At 27.4% G+C, this 14,536-nt stretch overlaps 1 protein-coding gene across 1 annotated transcript in view; it reads left to right on the top strand.

The window, feature by feature from the left end:
- Window positions 1-193: 193 nt before the first annotated feature.
- Window positions 194-14,536, top strand: part of LOC136083199 (uncharacterized) — a 75,468-nt gene continuing 61,125 nt past the window's right edge. Inside the window, exons 1-3 of the mRNA XM_065802605.1 lie at window positions 194-290; window positions 1,673-1,867; window positions 1,975-2,169. Of these exons, the coding sequence (XP_065658677.1) occupies window positions 194-290; window positions 1,673-1,867; window positions 1,975-2,169 (487 nt within the window). The remainder of the gene's footprint in view (window positions 291-1,672; window positions 1,868-1,974; window positions 2,170-14,536) is intronic.

Below are 14,536 nucleotides of genomic sequence, written 5' to 3'. Positions count from 1 at the left end.
AAAGATTTCTAAATATGGGACAAATGTCATCTAGCAACATACCTACCTTGAAAATTTTTTGTAACCTTCATTATCCCTTGGTATTGCAGCTGTTTTCCATGGCTAAACAGATTCCTATAAATACTTTGATATTATTTGTCGTAACATCAACCCATACCATTCTATGCTTTATAGGAGATTGTAACCTTCTTGAATGGTAGTTTTTGTTCCAGTGACAAGTTTTTGTATTAAAGCATTACCAAAGAACTATTCAAAGAAAAAGATTGGTTTGATATTTCCATCACAAATAGGTATTGCAGATCTTCTAAATGTTAATCCTGGTGTTGTCATAAATGGAATAATAGTTCTAATAATTTTAATATTTTTCCATTCTCTATTATCTTAACTAATATTAGGCTTCTTAGTCTTAATGGTATGAAGTTATTTACTTGTTTGTTGTTTACAGATTTTTCTTTTATTATTTACAGTACCATTGTTATCAGCAAATGCTCTTGTATAGTGTCCATTTATCATCATTAGTTCTTGAATTAATAATAGAAAAGTCCTTATCTATTTTTTCTGTTGAATCATCTTTGGAACAAACATATTCTTCTGATGAAATTATTTCTGATGACGATGGCCGACTTGCTGACAATACCATTGTCAATGGAGCTGTTGTTGAGCAAATATCAGTTTTATTCTTTTGGAATTTTTTGTCATCAGACTTTGAAGACTCAGAAGACAAGCATTGCCATTTCATCAAGGATTCGAAGAGCTTCATTTGGATCATTTATAATCCATTTCTCATCGCCATCTGTGCTGAAAACATTTAGCAATTGCATATATTTTTGTCAATTATCTTAAGTGTTTTTAAAATGAAAACTATCTGTGAATTGAAATTTCTAAATTTCTTAAGCTCAATTTATGTCTAGAAGCACAAAAGGTTAATATTTAAGACTAAATAGGGTTGAACTGTAACTTTTAGAGAAGTGTTTTGATTGGTATATCCAAGGCGCACATATGAAAGGCATGAAAGGGTTAAAGAACAGAGCAATAATAATTAACTCTTCTTCAATTTGATAAATATGTAATAATAATTAACTCTTTTTCGATTTGAGAGTGATCAATATGAAGTGAAATAATCACAAAATAGATCAATAAATAAATAAGATAATGTCAGTTTATTCTTCAAATAAAGTGCTCAATGTTCTTAAAGAACAGAGGAATCATAAATTAGTAAAAACACTTATCTAATTTTTAGTTTTCTTTAACAGCTTGTTTCTCCATCAGTAGGTTCATCAGGAAGCTTCTTCCTGATGAACCTACTGATGGAGAAACAAGCTATATATATATATATATATATATATATATATATATATATATATATATATATATATATATATAATATATATATATATATATATATATATATATATATATATATATATATATATATATATATATATATTTATATATATATATATATATAAATATATATATATATATATATATATATATATATATATATATATATATATATATATATATATATGTAAATTATGTTAGTGTATTTTACAAATAGAGTGTAGTTTACAAATAGAGTTTTACTAATTAATTATTTATATATATATATATATATATATATATACACACACATACATAGTCTATTACTTTTCATGATTGACTGTTTTAGTTTATAACACTATTAGTTGTGCCATTGGTTGGTTAGAACATGCAAGCTACTGCTATTTTTTTCGAAGTGAAAAAAAAGGTTGGAAAGATTCTCTTTCTTTTTGTGAGAATCAACAAGCAAGCTTGTTAAGTTTAGGAGATATAGAAGAAAATTTATTTATTATTAACAACACACAAGACCATTATTACTGGATTGGTATATTGCTATTTAAATTTTTCTTTTCATTTAAAGTTGTTTTGGTTACGTATATTTTTGTTTGGTATTGTTACTGTAATTTAATTACATATTTTTATTTGATAAAGGTCTCAATGATATTCAAGAAGAGGGAACCTTTAATTGGTCTGATAATACAACTTTATTGTTTGTTAATTGGAAATTACAAAGCAAAGAACCTAATGGTGGTATAAAGGAAAACTGTGTGTTAATAAACTCAAACGGCCTATGGATTGACTATTCTTGCAATGAGAATTTTATGTCCATTTGTAAATTGAAAAAGGGTAATTCATTTGATTATAGTTTCACTAAATGAATATATAAATTGATTGAAAAACCTATATAATAGATCATTTATGAAACAATTTTTTTTATACAATTAGATAATGTAGAAGCTTTTGGGCTTTTATTATAAATGTTGATACCATAGACCATTTTTGAGTTTTAAAGTTATAATATTAGAAAATACAAAACAGCTTTTGAATATTTTCAAAACAACAGTAAATGAATAAAGGCTGGTGAGGTGTGGTTTTTAATTTTGATTTGGTGGAACTTTTTTATCATTTTAATAAGGTGTGTTCTCAATGTTACTTGCAACATAATTTAAATATGAAACATTTGCATTGTGTTGCAAATGGCATTGAGAAAAAGTTATAGCCAGCAAGTATACAAAAATAAAATATTGAATTTGAAAATATTGAACAGTGTAAGAAATATAACATGATAGATAAAAAACTACATTGATCAGCATTCAGACATTAGCAGCAATTAATAAACCCAGAGTAATCATTATAAGGGAAAATCTTTATGAAAAACACATACTGTAATGAAAAAGAAACATGGAATATTGCAAGGGAATTACTGCACACAAACAATTTTAAAATTGATAACACAATACCAGAGGAAAAATACGATACTATAGGTCCATATTTTATATGCAATATTATATAAATAATACTATCTAAGAAAAATTTGTGACAATCCTAATGTCTAATTTTATCTCAGAGTTACTTCCCCCTGTAGATAAATTAACACGTTTTGCACATTCACACCGGGGCGACTGAATAAGTGCGAATTTCATAAGTGCGAATTGGCATAAGTGCGAACTGGCATAAGTGCGAATTGGCATAAGTGCGAACTTGCCAATTCGCCACTTATACCAATTTGCACTTATATCAATGTTTGCAAATTCTTTCGGCGCACTTATGCTAATTCGCGCTTGTGCCAGTTCGCACTTATGCCAGTTTTTGCAATTGGTTCGCGCTTATGCCAGTTCGCACTTATGTCAATGTTTGCAAATTCTTTCGGCGCACTTATGCCAGTTTGCGCTTGTGCCAGTTTGCACTTATGCCAGTCTTTGCAACTGCTTCGCACTTATGCAGATTCGCAGTTATAAAATTTGCACTTATTCAGCCTCCTCCTCACACCTACAGATGTGTTTAAAATAACCATCACTGTGTTAATCATCAGATGTGTTAAAAAGATCCAATCACTTAACCAAAACAGCACTCCTAATGTTACAATATGGTATCCTTTCAAACCTTAATGATGCTTGACCACTATTCTCCTCTCTCTGGATATATCTGCAGCATTTGATACAAACGATAACAACATAGCAATTGCCCATAATAGGGATGAATTTGGTGTCACAGATACTTCACTACAATAGCTGACATAATACTTGCTCTTTAAAATTTTTTTTGTTTCTATGGGATCAACAATCAATTGAGATTGATATCAATTGAGATTGATAGCAAATTCAGCAAGAGTACTGTAGTGATTTGGCCCTATTTTACATTTTCCATGTTTGTTTCACCCCTATATTGTATTATAGCTAAACTTGGTACAAATCATTATCAATATGTTGTTGATACCCAACTAAATACTGTCATCATCCCAGGCAATTATAACATCAACAAAATCACTGAATGCCCTAATGCAGTTAAAAAATTGTTTCTAAAAAATAGATTACTATTTTGCTCAAATAAAATAGAAGCTGTCTTATTTTGATTTAGGAAATATATAAATGCGTGTAAAATTACATTTTCTGGAACAGCAATAACTTCAGTAAATTATGATAAAAATCTTCTGTGTCATCCTAGATTTAGTAGATGACTAGAGCCCCGATCCTGCCTAAGTATGGGGTTTTTTATAACTGCAGCCCTGCCCTCAGCAAAACAAATAAAATAAGTAAGGCTTAAAAACTAGGATATATTTTTTTAAACATAAATGTACTTTTGCTAAGTTTGCTAGCGTTGTAAATATAATAATAGGTAATTGCACAATTTTTATTTGCTTCATTTTTAAAGTGTATGTGTGTATCTGTGTGCATGTATGTATATACCTCCAAAGTTTAATTGTAGTCTGCAAAAACCCCTCTATAATTTTCCTGATAATGATTTACTTACCTTAGAATAAAAATAAAATATAAAAGTCAACAAAATAATATGAAAAGACAAATAGATGTGTAGAAGTTTTATTAATATAGTTATTTATTATCCTTTACTAGTATTACTATTATTAGTATTTTTTCAATAATATTCTTATTATTAGTAGTTTATTTTAAAAGTTGGATGAAATAAAAATAAAAGATAAAAAAGAAAAAAAAGAAGAATTGATATTATATATCAACCCCAGTGAAACATCAACCCTGGTTGCTTACTATCTAAATTCAACACTCTTTTGTGGACCAGAACATTAATAACGCTGTAAAATCCTGCAACTACCTTATTTGGGCTTTTCACCACATCTGCCCATGTCTCACCAAAGAAATTGCAAACATAATTGATTGTGGCAATGTTAACTCTTGGCTTGATTACTGGAACATTCTTTTATCATGTATTTACCAAAAAATCTGAAAAAAACTCTAACAGATTCAAAATAGCTTATCTTGCATTGTTTCTTGTTTTACTTTCAATTTAAAACCAGAAAAATTACTAAAATCATTTTATTGGTTACCAATCCATCAAAGGAAATTATGAAGATGGAAGAGAGTTCCTGATCATTAAAGTACATGGGAAAAAACTAGATATATAAAAGTTTTCAGAGATTGGAACAGATACAGTAAAACGATGCAATTTTACTGATTGACCAGTCAAACAAGAATAAGTTTTGGTTGATGGAACTGAAGATTGTCAAAGAGTTATTATTCTCAAGACATGATGTTAGAAATTTGTTGATCATCAATTCAAATGCTAATAATAGAGAGAAGACTGATCAGACAACATGTCTATAACCACAGGTTGGAGAAGTCAGAATGTTCTCCAGAGTTTTGAAAAATTAAAACCATAGATGCCATTTTCCAGCAGGCAAAAAAACAAGATTCAGTCAAGAATATAATAATTTAGGGAGTTGAAGAAATCTTTTCAGAACACCTTTGTAATGCTATGACAGAAATGTTGACTGAACCACAAGCCATCGACAAGTTTAATTGACAAACGACTTTGTCAACATAATCTGGAGTATTTTAAATGTCTAACAATCTATTAACCTGTTTAACTGGAATGGCAGGAAGAATATGGTCATTAGTTTCCAAAGTTAAATTATAAGAAAAATTCTTTGCAAATAATTCTTCCTTATCATTGGGAGAGGTAATAAGATCGAACCTATGAGTTACGTATGAAGTTTTTGACTTACCTTTGTCTTTGTTTATAACACTGTTGAAGATTTTTTAATAGTCTGCAGAGTTTAATTCTCTAAACTATTTAATAAGTGCTTGACTAATTGTTGCTTTACTTCCTACTGGAAATCGATATCTGTTGTTCCAATTTTCAAAAATTCCTGTGAACATTCTGACTTCTCCAATTATCATCTAATCAATCTTCTTTTTTTAGCAAGGTCTTTGAGTCTTTAATAAATAAATTTTTCACATCCCATCTTGAGTCAAGTGACTTACTGTCAGACAATCAATATGGTTTTTGATCCTCTCGCTCTATGGCTGACTTGATAACTGCTGTGACTGAGAGATTTTATTGTGAATTAAATGGAGGCGGAGAGACTAGAGCTATTGCTCTTGACATATCTATGGTTTTGAACAAAGTTAGCCATGCTGGTCTTCTTTATAAGCTTGTTTCATATGTTGTATCTGGAAAAGTTTTTGAGATTATCAAGTTGTTTCTTTTTAACCGCTTTATTAAAGTCACCTTTGAAGGCTAACACTCTTCTTTATTTCCAGTAACTTCTGAGGTACCTCAAAATTATATCCTTGGTCCTGTTTTGTTACTTATCTACATTAATGATCTTTCCAAGAACCTTACATTTAAAGTAGCTTTTTTTTGATGATGACTCAACTTTATGCTCCTGTTTTAACAAAAGGTCTTCTCGTTCCAATTGCTTAGTACAGGCAGCCAATCTTGAATCTGATCTCACATCTGTAACAGATAGGGGCTCACAATAAGATGTAAATTTTAACTCCAATTAAACTCAGTTATTTACTGCAAACAACTATCGCATTACTGTCAATATTCTTATACTAATGAATAGCAACCCTCTCACTGAGTCCTCTTATTTATGCCTTCTTGGATTATTGTTTACTACTGATCTGTCATGGAAACTATATATACAATCAGCTAAGGTTGCTTCACTTTATCGTGCTTGCCATTTTCTTTCTCGTGATTCCATACTCTACCTCTACAAATCTCTTATTCGTCCTTGTATGGAATATTGTTGTCATATTTGGGTTCTTCTAATGATAGTCTTTCTCCTCTAGACAAGGTCCAAAAATGCATTGTAAACATGTTTAGACTCGCTTATCTGCAAAATTACTACTACTATAAATAACTCCTTCCAGAGAGCTGCTGGAAATTATTTATAATTAGTTACTATTTTTTACCATGTCAAAATGTCATTGTTTTTTCAATGCGCACCTAAAAAACCACATCAACAAAAATGCAAATAAAACTTTTTCCAAATAAATTTAAGCTACAGGGTTTGTTTTGCGGTAGTTATTATATTCTGAGTTGATTTTATATGTGATTGCAAACTTACTTTTTTATTTAGCATGTTATTCACTACAAAACCCACATCATACACACCCCAAAAACTACATTAGTTTTTTTTTACTATACAATAATTATTCTTAAAATTGCATATAACTATTATTTATTCTTGTTATACATATATAACTATACCACATGTAGCAGTTTTACTTGTATTACTTACAGTTTTATTATATTTACTTGTATTTGCTTTAAATTACTGTCAAAGCAACTAATTTTTAACAACAAAAAAAAAAATTATGAAAAAAACTGTTTCCTTAACAAAAAATTTTAATTTACAATTGCGGTTAAATGCTTTTACTTTTATATATATATATATATATATATATATATATATATATATATATATATATATATAAAAGTAAAAGCATTTAACCGCAATTGTTAATTAATATTTTTTGTTAAAGAAACAGTTTTTTTCATAATTTTTTTTTTTGTTGTTAAAAATTAGTTAAAAAAAATAAAGTGTTTTAAGTTTTATCTTAAGGAATTAAGTATATAAATTTCTTTTAAATATAAAAATTCTTTTTAGTCATAATAGTTAAAAGAATGCGCGATTTATGTTGATGTAATTAGATTAATTAGATATTTTGTTTATTGTTAATTCAATAACGTAAAGTTTTAATGACATTCGTTTAATTTATGAAAATAAATTATGATCACTTATATGTTATCGATAACTGATAAATAACAAAAAAAAACTCTTTATTGTTTAAAAACATTAAAAAGAGTTCACAAATTAAATAAGAAAAAATTTATTAACAGTTAATAAAATAATCAAAAATCAACTGTAAAATCATAAGAAAATAAACAAACATTATTTTATGTTTCATGAAAAAAATATTTTTTTCAAAATAAAATTTAGTTCATATTTGAAAAAAATAATAAAAATGATTTTTTAAATAAGAACTTAGATTTTATTTGTAACTTTTGTTATAGTGAGAAAAAAACAAACTGTTTGTATGATTTTTAACGCGTTAATAAAATAACTTTAATTACAATGTGGTACTTAAAAAGGCGTGAGTGACGCAATATAACTTCTAACGATGCAAAATATATTTGCTGAGTTGAGTTACTTAGAAATGCGTTACGCGTTTTCGCTACGCAGCGAAATCTCGTAACAAGGCCTGTATATATATATATATATATATATATGTATATATATATATATATATTTTTTAATTTGCTATACAGAAATAAAAAATAAAAATATTTTTAAAATGACTACAAAGTTTACCTTACGTTTTGGAACAAGGTCAATATACCCAAGTAGTAAATCAGAAGCAGTTGTTGCAAGAAAGCACGCTAATGCAAAAAATAAATAGTTGGCAGAAGCTGTAGCATGGTGCAAAGATAACAATGTAAGAGGACAATGTGCCCTGAAATCAAGACCTTTCCGGTTGATTAAAGATCGAGAGACAATAAATCGACGTTTGGATGGTAAAATAGAAACAGGAAAAGAATGTCAATACTGCTCTATATTATTAGAAGAGGAAGAGAATTCAATTGTACAGTTTGTGAAAAATAAAAATAGATCTTTGCAAGGTATCAATAAAGCACAACTGACTAAATTAATGTTAGATACATTGAAAATAAGAGATTACAAAAACAACAGATTAAAAAGAGGACAAAAATATCATCCGTTGTCATCTGCAGCTAAATTGGCATTAAAGAATCAACGGTATTTCTAAAATTTGTTTTTATTTTCAGAATCTTTAGTACTTGTTAAGCTAAATTGTATTTTTTACAAACTATAAAAAATACTTTATAAAAAAAAAATTAATCTATGTTTGCATAATTATTTTTTTAGATTTGGTTGTTCATTTTGGCTAAGATTTCATGCAAAACATAACAGTTTAACTATCAAATTTCAAAGACACGTGTCAATCAACAGAGCTTTAAATTGTACAAAAAAAAAATGGCTTGCAATCACATAGGTTTTTTTATTATTGAAAACTGATGATGTCATGTTTCTAGAAAATAAATCATTATCAAATCAGTTGTGTTAAAAATATGTATTTCCTCTTTAATTCCTTTCTTTCTTTTTAAAGTCTTATTATTGCAAATAAGTATAGCCAATTTGTGGAACTTATGACTGCTGGAATTATGACAGAAGCCAAGCACATCGAGGAAAGGAAAGAATTTGGAACAGAAATATTGACACCATAAGAATTTTTAATAATGATAAAACTCCACAATTCATTCATTATGGTGTTGATGGAACTTCTTCTGGTTTGGTCTATGCAGCGAAAGGAGATCAATAAAAAAAAAATGCAGAAAGAAAACAGAGAATGTGTTACCATCCATCCCTTTGTGTCATTCTTAGGTTTGTTTTTATTTTAGTATTTGATATTTTCTTTAAATGAATTTAGACCAATATTTTCAGATGTAAAACCAATTTTCTTATTTAAACTATATTTTTTAACAAATCTATTATTATCAAGACTTACTGGTTTAATTTAGCCTCACTATACATTTAACTACATTAAACGTAAAGTAATAAAACTGTGCTGTTTAGTAACTTTTTAAACTAACTTGAACTGAGATCATATTACTAAAAAAATTACAACTTACAATTTCAGGAGAGTTCTGTATGTGTCAAGTAATATTTGGCAATGTCGGTATAACAAGCCTGATGGCACCTAATGAAGCAGCAGCTAAAATAAAACATCTACTGGTAACCACTTCAGACCATGGCGTATCAGACAGCCATACACTTTTGGCCGCTTTTAAGGAATTTAATGAGTATTTAAAAGATAAAAATATTAAAAGACCAGTGGTCCTATTATCATATGGACATAGTTCGAGATTTGATTATCATGTTATGTCATTCCTTCAATCAAGAGACATATGGATGTTTCTTACCCCACCAGATACAACAGGGGTTACACAACTATTAGACCAGTTAAATAAAAAATATTCATCATAAAGGTAGAAAAGAAAAAGATGGACAAGTTTGATAGAGCAGATAATTGCATAGAGACTCCCAAAGAGGCATCAGTTTCATCCATGCAATCAACATTGACTTCCCCTGATTCATCATTTATTGTCTCTCCTGATAGAAGAAGAGGATCAGCATTGTATTGGAAAGAAAAGTTTGAAAGTGCTCAATCTTTGAATAATGAGCTGCACGAGAAGAGCATCCAACTTGAGGAGATAGCAGGATTTATGACTATTAGAAAAGTAAAACCAAATCTATCTACCAGTTCAACACAAATAACTCAAGTTCATGGGTCCATGAAAGCTAAAGACATTTTGAGTTTAGAAAGAACAACAATTATTAATTACAACAAGCATTAATGAAAAGAAAGAAAAAAAGGTTCAAACACAATTGCAAAATGCAGAAAAAAAAGAAGTAAAGAAAATCTTTATAAAATGTAAAGAGATATGTGTATGTATTGGAAACATTTGTAAAGTAGCAATGTTTTGGGAATGTCCAAAGTGTCACAGTATTTTAAAATCTCAGTGCAGCAAGTTAGTGTGTCGTGCTAAGGGCAACAAACCTGCAATGATATTTCCTGCTGCAGCTTTGCAAAAAACGGGGACAAATCCAAGGAAGAATTTATTCAATTCAAATAGTAATACATCAGAAAGGGATGAATAGTTTTTTTATAAAGAATTTATGTATAACTAAAACATTCTACAAATGTAATGTATGATTTTAAGTTATTATGATTTCAAGTTATTATTAAACATTATTTTTGTTGTGGTTTTTGACTTTTAAGTTTATTTTCTAAATGCACCCCAAAAACCACATCACTATTACATTAAACTTGGCTCAAAAATATAAAAAATAATACTGAAAAATAATTTAACTTTATGATTTTTATTAAAAAGGGCACTTAAGGGCTTATAAAAAAGTCAACTTTGCAAACTTAATCTGACATTTACATGTTTTATGGTGTTTTTACTGAAATATTTGATTTAAAAAACCAGAGAAATTTTTAGAAAAGGCTCAAAATAATCACTTAAAGCTATGAAAATGAAAAGCTGATTTATTTTTCCATTAACTTGAACATTTTAACAAAAAAAAATCAAAGCCTTATACTTTTTAGGTGTAAATCGGACTAGCTACATTCCAATAAGTAACTGCGTGGATTTTGGGGTTCAATAGTTTTTGCGGTGCATATACCTGTAGCCTATTTAAAAAATAATTTTTAATCATTTTCATGCTCTGATTAGTTAGTCAAGTTAAAAAAAAAGTTTTACTTCTTTGTTAAAAAAAAACAAAAAAATAGAGCAATTAAATCTTTCCATGTAGCCGAAGTTTAAATTTAACTTATTCATAATTTAAAGTAGCCTAAAAAATTATCTTTCAAAAGATTTTTAGAAAGACATGACAGAATTGTATCAAACAAGTTATTAAATTTTAATCATAAAAAAAACAAGCCTTCATAAAAAAAAATTTAAATATAGCATTTGTTAATTTACACAAAATACGTTTATTTTAAACAATCTCTATAATTAATTTTTTATTTTATTTAAAGTCTTCGGGTAAAATAAAAAGTTTAGAAAAGATCAATGATTAAAAGTTATTTACAACATAACAATTTTTTTATAGCATTTAAATTGTTAAAACATCAAAACTGTCGTGGTCAAATTGTAAAGAAAAAATATTTTGAGAGTGGTCAGTTACAGCGTGCGATCACACTCTATTCCTGTCCAACCTTGCATAAGTAAAGGACTTATTCAGAATTTTTTTAATCAAGAGAAATAGAAACATCACCATTATAGCAATTGAACGTCAACAATATTGCAATTGTTATTAGCATTAAACAACTTAATTTTGTTAAGATTTTTCAGACCTTTCCACTGCGAGCCAAGCTGTCACGGAAAAGAAATTGTATTTGAAAGTTAGTCTTCAACTCAATTTTTCTTTTGCCTATTCTAAGTGATCAAAAAATGATAACTTATGGTCAAGGCTAGAGTATATAGTAATATTATCAACAAATAATGCCACCTTAAAGATAAGAATATCAATTATCATATTAAAGAAATTATAATATCATATTAGAAATCACAAGATTTAAATATTAAATCACAAGAATAATATCATATCAGAGGTAAGAAATTAAATAAGACACAGAAACACAACTTTGTGTCTCCATCAATGACAAGTTCAATACTGTGGTTAGTAAGAAATGATTCAATAACTTTTCCATGTACACTATATAAAAAGAGCTTATGAAAAAAGTTAGTATTTTAGACTTTGGTACAAATCTGGAAAACAAGATGAAGAGAGTGAATCCCAAATAACTGATGATCAAGGAAAAAAAATAGACAAATAAAATTTTTTGGAGCACTTAATCACAGTAAAAGGATGAGACTTTAATGAATGTCAAGTAACATGACAATAAATTTTGGTAGATGGCACAAGAGACGCTAGGTTTTTAAGGTATGGAACGTTATAGTTTTTATAGAATAGAGAAAGAGATGTAACATGATGTGGTAATGGTTGGAGGTTGGCTGCAAGAGCAGGTCCAACTATGTTTAGAATGCGTTTTTGTGAAAGTAAAATTGAGAATAACAGGGCTTAACATTAGAAAAGACATTTTTACATTGGCTTCTTAGAATAATAAAAAGACATTTGTTCTTGTAAAGAATATGAAAAAAAATAATGTTTAATAAAGCAACTGCTCAAGATGGTGGAAAATGTGGAGTAGAACGAGGCTTGACTTAAAATTATAAAGAGGGAATAAAAGCTTTCAAACTTTTATTCCAGAAGGAATAAAAGCTTCTGAGATGCGCTTTATGCATATATATTGAAAATTTAAACATATATGTTTGCTATTTATTTAGATGCTGGCATACAATATCTTTTCATATTTATATAAACTTTAGTATTTATATGGTGTAGTATTTGCTGAAAGAGAAGTTGATCAGATGGATGTATTGTGAATCTAGCAAGACAAGAAAAGATAGCATAATCTTAGACAGATTAGAAAAAAATGTTGTATCGAACAATGTTTGTTAGAAAAGATTTAAGTGATTTAGGTATCAACATGTAGAGAGGTAGCAGCTTCAGGAGATAATGGTAGTCGTAGAAGTAAGAAAACTGGAAGAAAGTTCCTTACATATTGTTTGAATGAGCTTTAGTTAAAAAAAGAAAATGGTCTAGATTGTTTATATAAGAGAAACAGCATAAACGAGGAAAGCTAAACCCTGATGATGACGATGATGATGATTATAATGATGATGATGATGATGATGATGATGATGATCATAATCATAATCATGATGATGATGGTAATAATGTTTATGATGATCATGTTGATCATGATGAAGTTTATATATGCATATATATACAAAATATAACATGAATTTTGAGTAAAAATACTCTCAAGGATGTAAAATAAATATTTATGCACCCTGATCACAAATTCCGGCCCTGGCTATATTTTATTAACCCCGCCCCTGGTCAAATATTAACCTTGGTTGGTTACTAGCCCGGCGCTAGGCATTCCAAAGGTGGTGAAAAAAAATATTTTAATGCCTTAAATAGTTAAAATTTTATAATATATATTTATAATAAATATTTTTGAGTTATTATAGTTTTTATTATATATTAATATATACTTGTTCTTAAATAAAATAAATATTAAATTTTTTATATAGTTTTTTTATATAAACTTATATATTTTTATATTCTCAGGAAAAAAATTAGTATTCAATGAAAATTTGGTGCCTTTAAAGCCTTGGCGCCTGGGTAAAAATTACCCATTGTACCTGCCTTCTGCGGGGCCTGTTTATGTATATATTAGAGGGAGTCAAAAAAGTAACTTTTAAAAATAAAAAAGCCTTACCCCCTAAATTTGGGGCAAATATATAAAAATGAGTCTCAAAAAGTTTGAGGGCTGTCGGATCACTTTTGAAGCCCCCTCAAACTATTAATTTATGGAAAAAATGACCAAAAGTGGTCATTTTCAGGCCTCTTGAAGGAGGGGCTAAATATATATATATATTTAAATTATTTCTTTTACTTTATAAAGGACTATATTTTAGGTTAAAACTGTATGGTTTTTTTATTACTCCTTGAAAATTTATGTTTTGTGGTATTGAAAATCAGGAAAATTGGTAATTTGGAGGGGGGGTGGGGTATATATATATAAATATATATAATATATATATATATATATCTATATATTTATACAAATATATATAGATATATCTATAGATATATGTATATATATATATATATATACATACATATATATATATATATATATATATATATATATATATATATATATATATATATATATATATATATATATATATATATATTATATATATCTTCTATCTATCTATATATATAAAGGGCAATGTGTGTGTGTGTTTGTTTGTTTGTTCTCTATAGAAATCCAAATATATATATATATATATATATATATATATATATATATATATATATATATATATATATGTATATATATATATATATATATATATATATATATATACATATATATATATATATATATATATATATTTATATATATATATATATATATATATATATATATATATATATATAAATATATATATATATAAATATATATATATATATACATATATATATATATATAAATATATATATATATATATATATAAATATATATATATATATATATATATATATATATATATATATATA

The sequence above is a fragment of the Hydra vulgaris genome, chromosome 08 (genome assembly GCF_038396675.1).
Source record: "Hydra vulgaris chromosome 08, alternate assembly HydraT2T_AEP".
Lineage (NCBI taxonomy): Eukaryota > Metazoa > Cnidaria > Hydrozoa > Anthoathecata > Hydridae > Hydra > Hydra vulgaris.
This window is presented reverse-complemented; position numbering and strand designations above follow the sequence as displayed.